The 17,502-nt window shown below is 43.6% G+C and overlaps 1 protein-coding gene and 3 pseudogenes across 6 annotated transcripts in view; 3 read left to right on the top strand and 1 right to left on the bottom strand.

Annotated features, from left to right (window-relative positions):
• LOC148346239 (uncharacterized) overlaps positions 1-17,502 on the bottom strand; it is a 74,092-nt gene that overhangs the window by 45,736 nt on the left and 10,854 nt on the right. For all 6 annotated transcript variants that reach the window (XM_088324958.1, XM_088324956.1, XM_088324960.1 and 3 more), the window contains exons 2-3: positions 9,893-10,108; positions 1,483-1,608 (exon numbers count right to left, since the gene is read on the bottom strand). In XM_088324958.1, coding sequence (XP_088181084.1) covers positions 1,483-1,608; positions 9,893-10,108 — 342 coding nt within the window. The remainder of the gene's footprint in view (positions 1-1,482; positions 1,609-9,892; positions 10,109-17,502) is intronic.
• Positions 5,995-6,170, top strand: LOC148346240 (U2 spliceosomal RNA; annotated as a pseudogene).
• LOC148346241 (U2 spliceosomal RNA) lies at positions 6,434-6,559 on the top strand (annotated as a pseudogene).
• LOC148346242 (U2 spliceosomal RNA) lies at positions 6,821-6,910 on the top strand (annotated as a pseudogene).

Below are 17,502 nucleotides of genomic sequence, written 5' to 3' on the forward strand. Positions count from 1 at the left end.
CGGGACGGGAGAGCAGACGTAGTCTGGATCATATACGGGTCGTAAGCCGGGATGGGAGAGTAGACGTGGTCGGGATCAAAACAGGTCGTAGCAGGAGACAAACTGGAGCAAAAACGGGACAGGCTGGAGTCAGGGTCGAAAAAGGCTTGCGTAGTATACATTTAGGTTCACAGACGGACTGACAACAGGGGATTGACAGGACTGGGTTTAAGTAGAGACAGGGAGCCAATCAGAACCTGCAGCGGTTGGCCCCAAATGAGCGGGCACAGGTGATTCACATCAGGAATCATGACATTTGTAATTGTTATTAGATACCAATTTTCAAATTCTGTACAATGGAAGCTTCCGTGACGAGCGGGAACGGGAAAGCAGACGGGGTCAGGATCAAATACGGGTCGTAAGCCGGGACAGGAGAGTAGACGTGGTCGGGATCAAAACAGGTCGTAGCCGGAGACAAACGGGGAGATCAGGAATGGGCAGGTGGAAAAACAGGTGCAAAAAACGGGACGGGCGGGAGTCAGGGTCAAAAAAGGCTTGCCTTGTATCAACAGAGGTTTGCAGACGGACTGACAACCGGAGAGTGACAGGATTGGGTTTAAAAAGGCACAGGGAGCCAATCAGAGCCCACAGCGGCTGGTGCCAAATGAGCGGGCACAGGTCATTCACGTCGGTAATCATGACAGTTTTGTTTTGACTCAACTCAAATGTAGAGCAACTTTCATGATTGAAGACAACGGAGATATTCAACATTCAATACAGAGCACATGTGTCAAACTCCCGGCCCACCATTAATTCTGTTCAGAGACACGCAAAGCCAAACCTAGCAGTACTCTTCAGAATATATAGGGCACGTTTTTCACTACAATTTACAGTCAAGGTGTCACACAAAAAAAACTCGTTTTGGGTGTACAACGCCAAAGAATCCTTTATATAAAAGCTCACTATATAACCTGTGTTCAATGTTCAGATCCTTTTTGATGAATCCACGGAACAAATTGTAAATACGCCAACACACCGGAAGAGAACTTAAAGTTATTTGATTGGGTGAGTGGGAGGGATGGGTGGAGCTATGCAAAAAGTGCAAGAACTCCCCCCCGTCTCTCGCCCTACTCCGTCTGCGCCAAAGGTAAGCACATCAGGCTCCCTGTTCTCAGAATGTTGTGACGTTTTTACAAAATAATTTGTGTAGCATTTTCATAGTTCTACTTTTGACAGGAGATATATTAAGGAGAGCAAAATATTACTATATTTAAGTGATTTGAGGTTTAAATTGAATATTCTTGTCTGTTTTTATTCATATTTATGTTCCAAAAACATTCAGTTTAAGTGTGTTCAATAAATGTTTATCCTGGTTGGCCCGCCACCTTAAGTGTGTTTTGAATTTTGGCCCCTTGTGCAATTGAGTTTGACATCCCTGATGTAGAGAAATTGAACCCCCCCCCTTGACAACCCCCCCCCAAAAAAAAATGTTAATACTATTACCATCATCTTCGTCAGGAGATACCAAGCTGGCAGCAAACTTCAAAACGGAGTGGATGGCATTCGTGGTCCTCTCCACCACGTCGTTCACGGCCTTGGCTGGGTCCGAGCTGATGCGGCTCAGGCCTCCTACAAGGACAAATATTTGATTGATAGGAACAGGGGTAAACCGCTTTTTTTAGTATTCTTCCCTTATCGACAAACACCTATAAAACACGACAGGCTTGGTTTCTCATGCTCATTCGTTTAATCTGGAAAACAGTGTGTTCCGACAGTCTTGGGCACGATTGAAGTCCTTCTATTTCCTTAATTATGAAATCTAGGCTGTTTTAAAGCTAATCAAGTTTTTTTGGAAGTCTATCGATTTTCGTATTTCTTCACACCCATTATTCGCTTTCCCTCAAGCAGAAAGGGTGTTTTGTGTGCTTGAATTTACAAAAACTGAATCGTGCACTGTGTGTTTCACAGAAAATTCGGAAAGAAGCTGCCAGAGAGGAAGTCCATAGTGGTAAATTCATTCACTTAGAAGAATGGGACACCCTTCAACTTCAGAAGAAGTGACCAATCAAGTTCTAACTGCTGCCCAGTTTATATCTGAGCCTCCATCCGAAGAGCCAGGAGGGAACTTTCTTAAGAAGAGGACTGCACATGACAAGGTACAGTTAGTCTAGTGCAGGGGTGTCAAACTCGTTTTAGCTGGGGGGCCACAAATGCTATAAAAAAATCTCACGGGGGCCAGACTAGTACATTTAAGAGAAAGAGAGAGGGAGAAAAAGACAGAGAAAGAAAGGGAGGGAAAGAGAGAGCGATGAACAGATAGGGAAAACAAGGGAGACAGAGTAACAGTGAGAGAAAAAGAGAGAGCAGAATAGAGATATGAATGGAGAAGAAGGGGGAAATGAATATAGAGAGAAAAAGGAAGTGAAAAAAAAAGAAAGATAAAAAGAATAAGAGAAGTGAAACGACAGAAAGCAAAAGAGTCAGCGGGAGAAAAAAACCAAAGTGAGGTGAGAGAGGGAGAGAGAGAGAGAAAAAGGGAAAGAGAGAGAGAAAAGGGGAAAGAAAGAGTGAGAAAGAAAGAGAAAAATAGAAAGAAAAAAAATTAAAGTGTAAATTAGAGGGAGAGAGAGAGAGAAAAGGGAAAGAAAGAGGGTGAGAAAGAAAGAGAAAAATAGAAAGAAAGAAAATTAAAGTGTAAATTAGATGGAGAGAGAGAGAGAGAGAGAGGTCAAAAAAGGGGAAAGAAAGAGGGTGAGAAAGAAAGAAAAATGGAAAGAAAGAAAATTAAAGTGTAAATTAGAGGGAAGAAGAGAAAGACAGCAAGACAGAGTTAGAGTGTTAGAGAGTGAGAGAGAAAGAGAGTGAACAGGAGAAAGAAAAAGAGGGAGAAATAAATAAAAAAGAAGTGAGTCCGAGAGAAATGGAGAAATACTACCACAATTGTTTTGCAAGTGTTACCTGGCTTTGGTGACATCCGGTGGAAATATTTCAAACTACAGCTCATTTTCCTCTTGCGCTTCTCTCACTGTTGTCTTGCGGGCCGGATTTAAACCGTTGGCGGGCCTGATCTGGCCCGCGGGCCGCCTGTTCGACACCTGTGGTCTAGTGCTTCTCAATTATTTTCTGTCAGGCCCACTGTTGGGACCCCAAAAATCTGCGTGATATTTGTGTATTGTCAATAATTGACAGCTTAATGTATTTGGCTTCATGCTGTCAGCTGCCAACATTTTTAAACATAGCAAGCACACCGGTAGTTCCTCAGTGGTCGCAGTGTAGCTGAATGCTACGTATACTTCGATAAACGTCCTCGTCTTAGCTTTCGGGAGACTTTCATTATCCTCTTCCTCCTGTCTTCTCATCCCCGTTGAATATTTTTTCTTGGGGTCACTGGAAGGTTTGCAAAACTTCATGTTGACACTTTATACTCATTCTCTTGGATATGCGAGTGCAAAGCACGGATGCTTTACCATTTAGCACACACTCTGTCCATGGGAGCGCCACTGCCCCCTAGGGTAGTGGAGTTGCAATCGCACTTTATGGTTGGTCATTAATAAAAACATTCCCAGTGTCAAATGCGCCCACTTTAGCGAAAACTAAAGCGAAAGCTTGTTGTGACATTTGCATTGCAATGCAACAGAAGATGAAAGATGAAAATTATGACGACTGGATTTTCTTTTTTGAGGAGGCGGCTTTCCACGTAAACGAGAAAGTTAAAGAGCATAACATTGGGTTACTAAGAACCCATATACATTTGAGCATCAGCGAGATTCCCCAAATATGACCGTGTTTTGGGCTATCTTGAAGGAAGCTGTCGACTGACCATTCTTCTTTAAAAGAGCATCAGTCAATTGTGAAATGTACCTCGACATGCTGGAAAACTGGTCTGGTTAATGGATAATTTTAGAGAGTATAAAGTAGGCTTGAACGTATTTGCTCAAGGTGTGTATTTCTAATCAGTTTGATGTTCCCCTTTGGCGTCTTAGTCTTCCTGTCTTTGTTTGAAGGTGTTGGTACTTTTCTAGGGTGGGTGGTCTTTTGTCTTTCTCTCAACATACCAGTACTTTTCCATGTTTTGTGTAGTCAATAAAACACAGAAGCAGACGGGGGATGATTGAGATTGAGATCGAGATCATCTCCAGCAACCGTTTGCAACTGGTTTAAAAACTGAAGTCTTTGCCTGGTGCATTTTCTTCTACGGTTAGCCAATATTTTTTTAGCTTTCCCACACTTCAGTGGTCGTTTTAGACCCAACATTGAGAAAGAGAAACTTTGACAACGCAATGCAAAATTTTGACCATGGGCTTGACGTTTGTCGTGTGACTGATGGTGCTCACATATATCTTTAAAAACTTTCATGTAAGAATTGAGATTGCCAGCTTTCTGAATTTACCAGATGTGTTTCCGTATCCTTTCCGAGATATTCAATATCAAAACGTGCCCGAGACTTTAGGAACACCCTGAACATTAACATACCCACTGGTCACTTTATTAGGTACGTTATCAGATGCATCTAACACCCCAAAACCTACAAAAAAACATAATGGGCCGAAATTTGACACTGCCCGAATACTTAATAAAATGGCCAGCGAGTAATTCTCTCACTCTCGTCTATTAAAAACAGGATTCTACCAACAAAATGCCAAACTTGACTCTTAAAGAGAGTTCTGTTCAGAGGAGCTTGATTTGTCCTTTATGCAGGGTTGGGTAGGGTTACTTTAACTGGATTACTTTCAATTACTTTTGGATTACTCCAATACCAAATATGCTAATAAAAGACGAAATAGAGGGCATTGAATGTGTTAACAGTTAAGTGAATGCAGTTTTACACCTGAAACAATTCACCACGCTATTATTTAATCGGGAAGATGAAGGGGTAGATATACTAATGGGTCGCATATTTTTCGAACATTATTTAACTGGATTACTTTCAATTACTTTTGGATTACTCCAATACCAAATATGCTAATAAGAGACAAAATGGAGGGCATTGAATGTGTTAACAGTTAAGCGGATGCAGTTTTACACCTGAAACAATACGCCACGCTATTATTTAATAGGGAAGATGAAGGTAGATATACTAATGGGTCGCATATTTTTCAAACATTATTTAACTGGATTACTTTCAATTACTTTTGGATTACTCCAATACCAAATATGCTCATAAAAGACAAAAGGAACTAAATATGAATAAAATGACAACCGTAAATTCCGGACTATAAGCCGCTACTTTTTTCCTAAATGTTCAGCCCTGCAGCTTATTCAGTGAAGCGGCCAATTTATGTCATTTTTCTAACGGCCACCAGTGGCGCTGGAGTATAAAAGGTAAGATTAACACCAGCAGAATATGTGCGCCGAGAAAGACTGCAACCTCTAAGTTTATGCATACATTGCCTGTAAAATAAAGGTACTTTCCGATAATGAGGAAGACGCCTTTGATAGCGATAGTTACGTGGAGGAAGTTGAGGACGATTTACCGTTAATTTCACAATTATGGGATGCTTTTTTTTAACATGCACGTTTGATTGCGAGCGTGATCCTACTAGCGTGTTGCTACCATTAACTGCCCTGTCAGGCACCGTTTGGGATGAAAGTTATATTATTATTATTAAAGCTTTGAAAACTCTCTCGGTGTACCGTCTTTCTTCGTAAATATGTGTAACCATGTATAATATGTATTTGCAACTGTATATTTTTGTAATATATTTATTTTGGAGACTTATTCTGTTATGTGTTCTACGGGCGAATCAAAAAGAAGGGGCGGAGCAAACGCGGGCTGATGGGAAGTGGGGTAAAGCTGAGTTACCGGTAGATCTGTTTGTTGTCGCAGCGGACAATAGTGGATATATATTTTTCCCACCCTTAACGTTGGAAATATACTTTTTTTTTTCCTTGGATTACTTTCAACGGGACCCGGACTTTACAAGTCTGCATCATACGTTAATTACGGGTATCATTTCTCATTCATGATGCTGATTGTGTTTTTAGGATTGTGTATCTCCTTGCAGTACTTTGACTATAGCTTAGCCTTTTGGTGACTTTGATGTGCTAGGTCCTTAGCTTGGCCCTTTTGTGTACTTTCTATGAAGTCACCATCTTTGATTTTTGCATTTCGGAGATGGAATATGAGCTTGCTCTGTCCACTCCACGCATCGGCCCGGTATTGCAGTACCTCCGGGAACGGTGCATTCGCAATGATCGCAGCATGGTTTTAGGACTAGGACCTTAGCTTGGCCTTTTGGCTGAGAGTAAGTGTCCCGGCTCCTAGGCTTTGTAGCGTATTATGAACTGACCGATAACGGATAATGGATAATGAATAACGAAGATAGATCAATAACCCTTAAAAACCCCACTTAGGGATCATTTCTATAGTTTTTGAAGGCTTTAATGCTAGGTCTCTGATGCTAGGTCCTTGGCTTTGATGCTAGGTCCTTAGCAAGGCTTTGATGCTAGGTCCTTAGCTTGGCCTTTTGGCTGATAGTGATCTTTGATTTTTGCATTCCGGAGATGGAATAAGAGCTTGCTCTGTCCACTCCACGCATCGGCCCGGTATTGCAGTACCTCCGGGAACGGTGCATTCGCAATGATCGCAACAAGGCTTTAGGGCTAGGACCTTAGCTTAGCCTTTTGGCTGAGAGTAAGTGCTCCTAGGCTTTGTAGCGTATAATGAACTGACCGATAACGGATAATGAATAATGAATAACGAAGATAGACAAATAACCCTTAAAAACCCCACAACTGAGGGGTTCAGACTCTGCCGACCGCGAGATTCTAATAGTATCGACAAAGGAGTGTCGGCATGTGTCGGATTCCAGATCTGACAGTATCAAAGACAGACCAGAGCTTTGATTTTTGCAATTGGGAGACGGAATAAGAGCTTGCTCTGTCCACTCCACGCATTAGTCCGGTATTGCAGTACCTCCGGGATCGGTGCATTCGCATTGATCACTGCTTTGCCAAATGGCTAGGACCATGACTCAGCCTCTTGGCTGGGATCAAGTGTCCCGGCCTCTTGGCTTTGCAGTGTATTATGATTTGACCGATAACGGATAATGGATAATTGATAAAAAATATAGAACAATAACCCTCTACAAACCCCCCCACAAATGTGGAGCCTACAGCCTGGTCTGGATTAAGTTTGTAATAGTGTCACATGTTTTAATGCGGGCGCACGCGGCTTATATACAGGTGCAGCTTGTGTAAGTACAAAAGTGTCAATTCACCTAAAAAGTGGTGGGTGCGGCTTATAATCAGGTGCGCTCTATATTCCGGATTTTAGCTGTTTGGATTGATTTTCATTTTGTTTCTGTCACATTTTATGTTCGTTTTGCCAGAGATCAAAGCCAGGAGAGAAAGCTTACCACGTGTTGTGAGTCATCCTTTTATTCATATTTAGTTTATTTTGTCTTTTATTAGCATATTTGGTATTGGAGTCATCCAAAAGTCATTGAAAGTAATCCAGTTAAAGTAACCCTACCCAACCCTGGCTTTATGTCTATTCAAGCTCACCTGAAGTTCAAATATGATAACAGAAAAAGAGAAATCATGGTGGAATGCCGGGTTTTTATCACATTTGAACACTAAGAAACCACTACTGCAAAGCTCAAGGGCTTTGGAAGAAAACGAGAGCTACTTAAGGAAGGTGGTTAGTGAGGTTGAGGGGTCTGCAAGAAGAGGGGCGTGAGTGAGTTTGGGAGAGGGATCTTCTTGCCTCGACGGTCTGACTCCTTAAAAACCTTCCTGACGCCAGGACCTGCTTGCAGGAAGTAGAAGAAGAAGAAACAGGAAGAAGAAGAGAAGTGCTCTTCTAGTAGGTTTTTCGACGTGCTCGTGGATAAAAACAACAACATCAAATCAATGGGGTCCTGACAATCGAAATTAGAGATGTCAAACAGGAAAAATAGAAAAACGGTGACGACAGGCAGGGTTGGGTAGGGTTACTTTAACTGGAATACTTTCAATTACTTTTGGATGACTCCAATACCAAGTATTCTAATAAAAGACAAAAGAAACTGAATATGAATAAAATTACTACATTTTGTGCAGGCATGGGGAGTAACGGATTTATTTTCATTTTGTTTCTGTCGCATTTTATGTTAGTTTTGCCGGAGATCAAAGCCAGGAGAGAAAGCTTACCACGTGTTGTGAGTCATCATTTGATTCATATTTAGTTTCTTTTGTCTTTTATTAGCATATTTGGTATTGCAGTCGTCCAAAAGTAATTGAAAGTAATCCAGTTAAAGTAACCCTACCCAACCTTGGTCAGTGTTCTCGTTTGCCCGCGTCCTAGACGCATCATTTTTGCTAGGGACGCATCGTCTCAAATCAACGTGCGTCCCCAGGATGCAACCTTTTTGCCCCAAAATTGTCATTATTACCCGATTACTTTTTTTAAAAAAAGATTTACCGCACTCCAAACTTTCCGTCAGGCAGATCCGCCATTGTTGTTTTGGTCTCGCGGTTCGAGTTTTCGTCTGCACGCCGATCTCGGCCAACGAGATCTCGTTGTGTAGTGAAAGGAAGTCCGTCTTTTTTTTAGAGAATCTGCTTTTTTGGCTCAACTCATTAAAAAGAGCCGGTTCTCAAACGGCTCACTTGCTTTGATGCATTATATTACGAATTATGTTGTATAAAGAAGTGAAGAAAAAAAGGAAGTATAAAAGGAGAAAATGAAAAAAAGACAGGTTTGTGGTTATCTCTTGAATCGGTATATTACCAACAATAATTTGATGCAGAAAATGAATTCATAATTTGATGATTAAAACTGAATGAATATATCGATTTATATTATTTATTTGTCACCGATTTACAATTTCAACATCGATAAGACTAAATTTTGGGGACCCATAGATCTCTGTTGGGACCCATAGATTTTTGAGCATGCGAGTCCCTGGGACCCATCACTTTTCACAGCTAAAATGAACACCGAAACCTGCCCATTTTTTGGGGACAAAATGACAAAAAACCCCCAAGTTAGGAAACACGAAACCATCCATCTAAGGGATTGAATCCGGCCCGCGAGACAACACTCAGAGAAGCGCAAGAGGAAAAACAAGCTGCAGGTTGAAATATGTCAACTTGATGTTGCCAAAGCCAGGTGCCTCGAACAAAGACACTGTACTTGTATTTATTTCTCTCTCTCTCTCTTTCTCTTTCTTTCTTTCTTTCTTTCTTTCTTTTCCATCCCTTTTCTCCCACTCTGTCTCTGTCTCTTTCACTCTCTGTGTCTTTTTCTCTTCCTTTTTTCCTTTTCTCTCTTTTCTCTTTCTCTCTTCATACCCTTCGCGCTTTCTTTTCTCTTCTCTCTCCTTCTGTCTTTCTATTTCTCTTTGGATTTCTTTCTTCCTCTCCCTTTCTTTTCCCCCTCTCTCATGACTTTTTACTTGTACTTGTATTTATTTCTCTCTCTCTCTCTCTCTCTCTTCCACCCCTTTTCTCCCACTCTGTCTGTCTCTTTCACTCTCTGTGTCTCTCTTTTTCTCTTCCTTTGTTGCCCTTTGTCTCTTTCTCTCTCTGTGTTTTTTAACCTCTTTTGCTCTGACTTCCTTTTTTTCCTATTCTCTCTTTTCTCTTACTCTCTTCATACCCTTCGCGCTTTCTTTTCTCTTTTCTCTCCTTCTGTCTTTCTATTTCTCTTTGGATTTCTTTTTTCCTCTCCCTTTCTTTTCCCCCTCTCTCACGACTTTTTATCTTTTGTTTCTCACGCTCTCTCCCTCTCTCTCTTTTTCTTTCTTTGTCCCCCCCTCCTTTTGACTTCCTCTTTCTGTTATTTCTTTATCTCTCTTTTCCTTTCTCTTTAATCTCCTAGTCCGGCCCCCGACAGAATGTTTCTTCTATCGTGTGGCCCCCGAGTTCAAATGACTTTGACACCCCTGCACCAAACCATACAAAGTCGAGAAACACAAGAAGAGATCACCTGAAATGGTTTTGTAGTCGGCCAGGTCGAACATGATGACGAAAACGCAGGACCAGGTAACCACAAGGGCCAGAACGAGAATCCACGCTAGCGGAGAACTGAACGTTGAATAAACGTCTTCGGTAAATGTCCGTTTGGATGCGCCGATGGCCGTCAAGCCGGCGTCGCCGTTTTTTCCGTCGATGACCATGGTGGTGGTGCCGGCGGACGACCTCGCTGAGGAGAAAGAAACGGTTTTTAATAACAATGTCACTTAGAGTCAGGGTTGGGTAGGGTTACTTTAACTGGATTACTTTCAATTACTTTTGGATTACTCTAATACCAAATATGCTAATAAAAGACAAAAGAAACTCAATATGAATAAGCAAGTGGAGGTGAACCGTAAGAGGAGAAAAGGTACTCCATGCTAAATGCTAACCGTCATTCACCGTGTGATAAGTTTATTCTTTAGTAGACACTCAAAACAAGGAGAGAAGACCTCAATGGGTTTTGAATTTGTAAGGAGAACCGGGGGTTTGAGGCTAAACTTCGGATAAGAAATTCGAACCTGTTCTACAAACCCCGTACCCGAGGCGTTTCTTTTTTAAATCTCCTAGCTTACAAAAATAGAATTTCAGAGTGTGGCATTCAAATAACCACGACATCATTGGCCGATAGCGACAATGATGTAAAAAGTGTATAATAGTTCAAATGCGGGAGAAGAATGAGGAATAATATTCAAAATAACCAAGCAGAATAACAATAACTGCTTACCTTAGCTTTAGCATCTGGCTTTTTGCTAACTGCTAACATATTAACAGGGTTGGGTAGGGTTACTTTAACTTGATTACTTTCAATTACTTTTGGATGACTCCAATACCAAATATGCTAATAAAAGACAAAAGAAACTAAATATCACTACTACTACTACTACTACTAATTGCTCCAGCGAAGGTCGGGGGATCCCGTCCCTGTGCGTTGAGCCGACCAGATGAACCAGGTTTTTCCAATGCTGGCGGTCTTGTGCCAGCTGTTCTGCATCCTCTACGGCAACTCCGTGTTGTTGGAGGTCGCCCGCAACGACGTCGAGCCATCGAATGCGGGGTTTCCCTCGTGGTCGTCTCCAGCCTGCGGCCTTTGGGTCGAACTGGAGAATGGCTCGTGTCGGATGGTCTGGTGGTAGACGAAGGACATGGCCAAACCAGCGGGTGCGGCGTTGTGCGACCAAGGAAGATGCTTGGGGCTGGCACGTGCGGGCTCTGAGCTCTTTATTGGACACTCGCTGGGGCCACCTGATGTTCTCGATGGTTCTGAGAGCCCTGCTATCAAAACCATCGATTCTTGTGGCCAGGGTGTCGTTCAGGGGCCATGTTTCTGAGCCATAAAGCAGGATAGGGAGTACGGCGAGGTTGTAAATGCGGAGCTTCGTCTTGCGTGCGATGGTCTGGTGCCGCCAGAGTGGTTTCCAGAGAGACTGCAGAGCAGATGCTGCCAGGGCTCTTCTGCGGAGAATCTCTGGTTTTAGGTCCCCATTGTCTGTCACCATGGACCCCAGATATACAAAGCTCTTGACAGGCTCTACGATGTCGCCACCAATTTGGATGGGAGGTGGATCTGGTCCATCACCGACATACATGAACTTGGTTTTCGTCCAACTCACTTGCAGGCCAAGCCGCGCTGCCTCTTCGCTGTAAATGCCCAGAGCGTCCCTCAGCTGGCTGTAGGAAGTGCTGAGAATGATGGTGTCGTCAGCATACTCCAGGTCAGTCAGGTGGTAGTTGCCGAAAGACACTCCGGGGATGCGCTCACTAACCCTGAACATCAGATGGTCGATGATGCAATTAAAAAGGTCGGGAGCAGCCACACAGCCTTGGCGAACGCCGCTGGAGATAGCAAACCAGTCGGAGTCAATGCCGTTGATACGGACACAGCTCTCTGTGTTGCTGTAGAGCAGCTTGAACAGGGCTATGATCTTGGGTGGTGCTCTGAGAGCTTGGAGGATGTTCCACAGTGAAGAGTGGCAGACGGTGTCAAAGGCGGCCTTCAGATCAATGAATCCGATATACAGATGGCGATCTTTACGGAATTCACGGGTCTTTTCTATCAGCAAACGGACGGCAGAGATGTGGTCCGTTGTGGAGCGGTTGGGCATAAAGCCAGCCTGCTGGAGACGGCGGCAGCTTCTGATTGCTGGAAGGGCACGGCTGAGCAAGATCCTGGTAAAGACCTTGCCCGGGATGGAGAGTAAGGTTATGCCTCTGTGGTTTCCACAGACAAGCCTGTCGCCCTTGCATTTCCAGAAGGGCAAGATGACTCCTCTGGTCCAGTCGGTGGGCAGCTGCTCCGATTCCCACACCTGGTTGAATAGGCGGGTTAGCCACTCCACCATGCCATCACCGCCGGCCTTGAGCATCTCGCCGGTAATGGCACAGATGCCGGGGGCTTTCTTGGTGTTCAGCTTCTTCAGAGCAGCTCTCACTTCCTCGGGTGTTACAGGGTCTGTGCAGCAGGTGTCGTTAGGAGGTGCTGTGCTCGCAGCCCCTAGGAGGGTGAGATCAGCCGGGATGGTGCTGTGCTGCAAGAGGAGGCTAAAGTGCTCCTTCCAGCGCTCGAGGCAGTTGGCTTCTGTCATGATGAGGTTGCCGTCTGAGTCCTTTACCAGGGCTGTCTTTATGTGTGGGCCGCTACGGGCTTGGCGTAGTAGACTGAATACGCGGCTCATGTTGTTGTTGTTGGCCGCGGACTCAAGCTGTTGGGCTTCTGCCTGCCAAAACCTCTCCCTATCTTCAGCAATGGCCACATTGCGCAGGCGATTCAGTCTCCGATACTCTGTGAGGTCGCCTCGGAATCGGGCCTCACGCCGCTGGTCTATGATGTTTAGTGTCCTCTCTGATATCCAGGGCTTTCTCGGGGAGGATCGCGGGCGTCCGAGGACATTGTGAGCAGACTGGAGGACACTTTCCTTGAAGGCCGCCCAGTCTGTCAGCTTGTCAGGAGCCAGGGTATCAAGAGAGCGGCGGATGGAGCAACTGAAGTCTCTGGCGATGTTGGGGTCGCTGAGTCGGGAGGAGTCGGGGCGAGGCAGAGTCTTGTGCTGGTTGGCTCGGAGCTTTAGCTTGAGCTGGGCCACCAGCAGACGATGGTCTGTGTTGCCAAGCTGTGCTCCTCTGAACACCCGGCAGTTGGTTACAAACGACTTCCAGCGTCGTGATATCAGGATGTGGTCCAATGCCTTCCTGGTTCTGCCATCTGGGCTGTACCACGTCCAGTGATGGATGCATTTCCGGGGAAACCAGGAACTAAATATCAAGTCATGTTTATTTGTGACGCCCTTAATCACAAGGAGTCTCAAAGGGCTGCACAGACCACAGATGATTGCAAACCACAGACTATTATGACACCATCCCCTGATCTAAAACCTATATGAGGGCAAAGAAAAACTCAAAAACCTTAGTCCAGTCAAGTCATGTTCATTTGGGACACTCTTAATCACAAGGAGTCTCGGGGGGCAGTACAGACTACAGACCATTGCATACAATTATTACACCATCCCCTGATCTAAAACCTAAATGAGGGCAAGGAAAAACTAAAAAAAAACTCAGTCAAGTCATGTTTATTTGTGACGCCCTTAATCACAAGGAGTCTCAAAAGGGTGCACAGACTATTGCAAACTACAGACTATTATGACACCATCCCCTGATCTAAAACCTACATGAGGGCAAGGGAAAACTCAAAAACCTCAGTCAAGTCATGTTTATTTGTATAGCCCTTAATCACAAGGAGTCTCAAAGGGCTGCACAGACCACAGATGATTGCAAACAACAGACTATTATGACACCATCCCCTGATCTAAAACCTACATGAGGGAAAAGAAAAACTCAAAAACCTTAGTCCAGTCAAGTCATGTTTATTTGGGACACCCTTTAACACAAGGAGTCTCGGGGGGCAGTACAGACTACAGACTATTGCATACCATTATTACACCATCCCCTGATCTAAAACCTAAATGAGGGCAAGGAAAAACTAAAAAAAAACTCAGTCAAGTCATGTTTATTTGTGACGCCCTTAATCACAAGGAGTCTCAAAAGGGTGCACAGACTATTGCAAACTACAGACTATTATGACACCATCCCCTGATCTAAAACCTACATGAGGGCAAGGGAAAACTCAAAAACCTCAGTCAAGTCATGTTTATTTGTATAGCCCTTAATCACAAGGAGTCTCAAAGGGCTGCACAGACCACAGATGATTGCAAACAACAGACTATTATGACACCATCCCCTGATCTAAAACCTACATGAGGGAAAAGAAAAACTCAAAAACCTTAGTCCAGTCAAGTCATGTTTATTTGGGACACCCTTTAACACAAGGAGTCTCGGGGGGCAGTACAGACTACAGACTATTGCATACCATTATTACACCATCCCCTGATCTAAAACCTATATGAAGGCAAGGAAAAACTCAAAAACCTCAGCATGAGGAAAATGAAGAAACCTTGAGAAGGGACCACACATGCGGTAACCCCCCTTCAAGGATGATCAGGACTGCAATGGATGTTGCATTAACAAATAATCAAAGTATAATATAAAAATAAAAAATAAAAACAACACTTAAATGCCTTTTCACTTATTGTAATTATACAGCATTAAACTCCTGTTCAACTCGTTTTTACTGAACTTCAATTCAACAGGCAAACCGTCTACCTTATAAATCGATATATTCATTCAGTTTCAATCATCAAATTATGAATTCATTTTTTGCATCAAATTATTGTTGGTAATATACCCATTAAAGGGATAACCACAAACCTGTCTTTTTTTCATTTTCTCCTTTTATACTTCCTTTTTTTCTTCACTTCTTTATACAACATCATCATTCGTAATCTAATGCATCAAAGCAAGTGAGCCGTCTGTTTAACGAGTTGAGCCAAAAAAGCCGGTTCGCTAAAAATAGACGGACTTCCTTTCACTACACAACTCGAACTCGTTTGATTTGCTGTTTCGTAATAGTCGGTGTATACCGGATGGTACCCATCATTGACAAATTTTCGTTTTTCCGTACAGATTTTCTCAAAGGTGGTACACGTCTTAAAATGCATAATAAACGTACTTTGTACAGCAAAAACGTACAGGTTGACAGGTATGAATTTCTCTGCCGTTTCTTTGTTTCGACGTATTTATGACACTGAAGAAATGACCAATTTTGTATTGATTTTCACCTCATCCTGACTTTTTTTTTCGGAGGCATACTTAACCTTCGCTCGACGACAAGCACCACAACAATGACGTCATCTCCAAGCAACGAGATTTCGTTTGCCGAGATCGGCGTGCAGACGAAAACTCGAACCCGAGACCAAAACAACAATGGCGGATCTGCCTGACGAAAAGTTTGGAGTGCGGTAAATCTTTGTTTAAAAAAAAGTAATCGGGTAATAATGACACTATGTGTCCCCAGCAAAAATGATGCGTCTGGGACGCAGGGACGTGGGCAAATGAGAACACTGACCAGGGTTGGGTAGGGTTACTTTAACTGGATTACTTTCAATTACTTTTGGATTACTCCAATACCAAATATGCTAATAAAAGACAAAAGAAACTAAATATGAATATGAAATGATCTGCATTGATATAGCGCTTTTCAAGTCAAGACTTCCCAAAGCGCTTTACATTGTGCTTCACATTTCCCAATAGCGGCCGTGCAGCCATGTAAGGCGCTAACCTGCTTATTGGAGGGATTAGGGGTTCAGTGTCTTACCCAAGGACACTTCAACATGTAACACGGAGGAGCCGGGATTCGAACTGCGATCTCTTGATCCCAAGGCGAGCGCTCTACTTCCTGAGCCACTGCCGCCCCATGAATAAAATGATGACTCGCAACACGTGGTAAGCTTTCTCTCCTGGCTGTGATCTCTTTGATCTCCGGCAAAACTAACATCAAATGCGACAGAAACAAAATGGGGCAGCACGGCGGCCCAGTGGTTAGCACATGTGCGGCACAGTTCATGTCTTGGGAACCTCCTGTGTGGGATAAATCCAGCTCCAGACTTCCTGTGTGGAGTTTGTATGTTCTCCCCGTGCTTGCATGGGTTTCCTCCAGGCACTCCGGTTTCCTCCCACATTCCAAAAAACATGCATTTCAGGTGAACTGGCCGGTCCAAATTGTCCCTAGGTGTGAATGAGCGAGTGAGTTGTCCGTCCCTGTGTGCCCTGCGATTGGCTGGCAACCAGTTCAGGGTGTCCCCTGCCCACTGCCCGATGATTGCTGGGATGGGCTCCAGCACCCCCGCGACCCTACTGAGGATAGGCGGTGTAGCTAATGAGATGAGATGAGAAACAAAATGAAAATAAATCCAAACAGCTTCCCAACATAATTTTTGCTGTTCCATCTATTCCGTTACTCCCAAACCTGCACAAAATTGAGTCATTTTATTCATATTTAGTTTCTTTTGTCTTTTATTAGCATATTTGGTATTGGAGTAATCCAAAAGTAATTGAAAGTAATCCAGTTAAAGTAACCCTACCCAACCCTGACATTGACTAATGTACAGCACGTATGGGTAGGTACCCATCCAGCATGGCCGCCACTACTCAAATTGCTCTGACCAATCCCTTGTCTCATAACCTAGATAGAAAAACAAACACACGGAGACAGAAAAGCTGTTCTTCGTTTAAAAACAAAAAGCAACAAGATGGAGGGAAGAGAGCAAGCCAAAACCGAAGTTGTCAGTTGATCTCTCCCGCCACCTGTCGACTCTCCTCACTTCACGTTGGCATCGCAATTGCTGACTCAAAAGGCTTAGCAACACTTGACAACACACTTTCACGCACACACACACACACACACCGCGCGACACTCTTCTTTATTTAAATGTGAAAGAGGGCACACAAAACCATCCTGGAGCTCACAGGTGTCAAACGGGCAGCCCGCGGGCCAAATCAGGCCCGCTAAGGGATTGAATCCGGCCCGAGAGACGACACTCAGAGAAGCGCAAGAGAAAAATGAGCTGCAGGTTGAAATATGTCAACTTGATGTTGCCAAAGCCAGGTGCCTCGAACAAAGACACTGTACTTGTATTTATTCCTCTCTCTCTCTCTTTCTTTTCCACCCCTTTTCTCCCACTCTGTCTCTTTCACTCTCTGTGTCTCTCTTTTTCTCTTCCTTTGTTGCCCTTTGTCTCTCTCTGTGTCTTTTAACCTCTTTTGCTCTAACTTCCCTTTTTCCCTTTATCTCTTTTCTCTCTCTCTCTTCACACCCTTCGCGCTTTCTTTTCTCCTTTCTCTCCTTCTGCCTTTCTATTTCTCTTTGGATTTTCTTCTTCCTCTCCCTTTCTTTTCCCCCTCTCTCACAACTTTTTATCTTTTGTTTCTCACGCTCTCTCCCTCTCTCTCTATTTCTCTCTCTTTTCCACCCCTTTTCTCCCACTCTGTCTCTTTCACTCTCTGTGTCTCTTTTTCTCTTCCTTTTTTGCCCTTTGTCTCTTTCTCTCTCTGCGTCTTTTAACCTCTTTTGCTCTAACTTCATTTTTTCCCTTTCTCTCTTTTCTCTTTCTCTCTTCATACCCTTCGCGCTTTCTTTTCTCCTTTCTCTCCTTCTGCCTTTCTATTTCTCTTTGGATTTCCTTCTTCCTCTCC

The sequence above is a fragment of the Urocampus carinirostris genome, chromosome 20 (genome assembly GCF_059441175.1).
Source record: "Urocampus carinirostris isolate Australia breed hairy pipefish chromosome 20, RoL_Ucar_1.0, whole genome shotgun sequence".
Classification (NCBI taxonomy): domain Eukaryota; kingdom Metazoa; phylum Chordata; class Actinopteri; order Syngnathiformes; family Syngnathidae; genus Urocampus; species Urocampus carinirostris.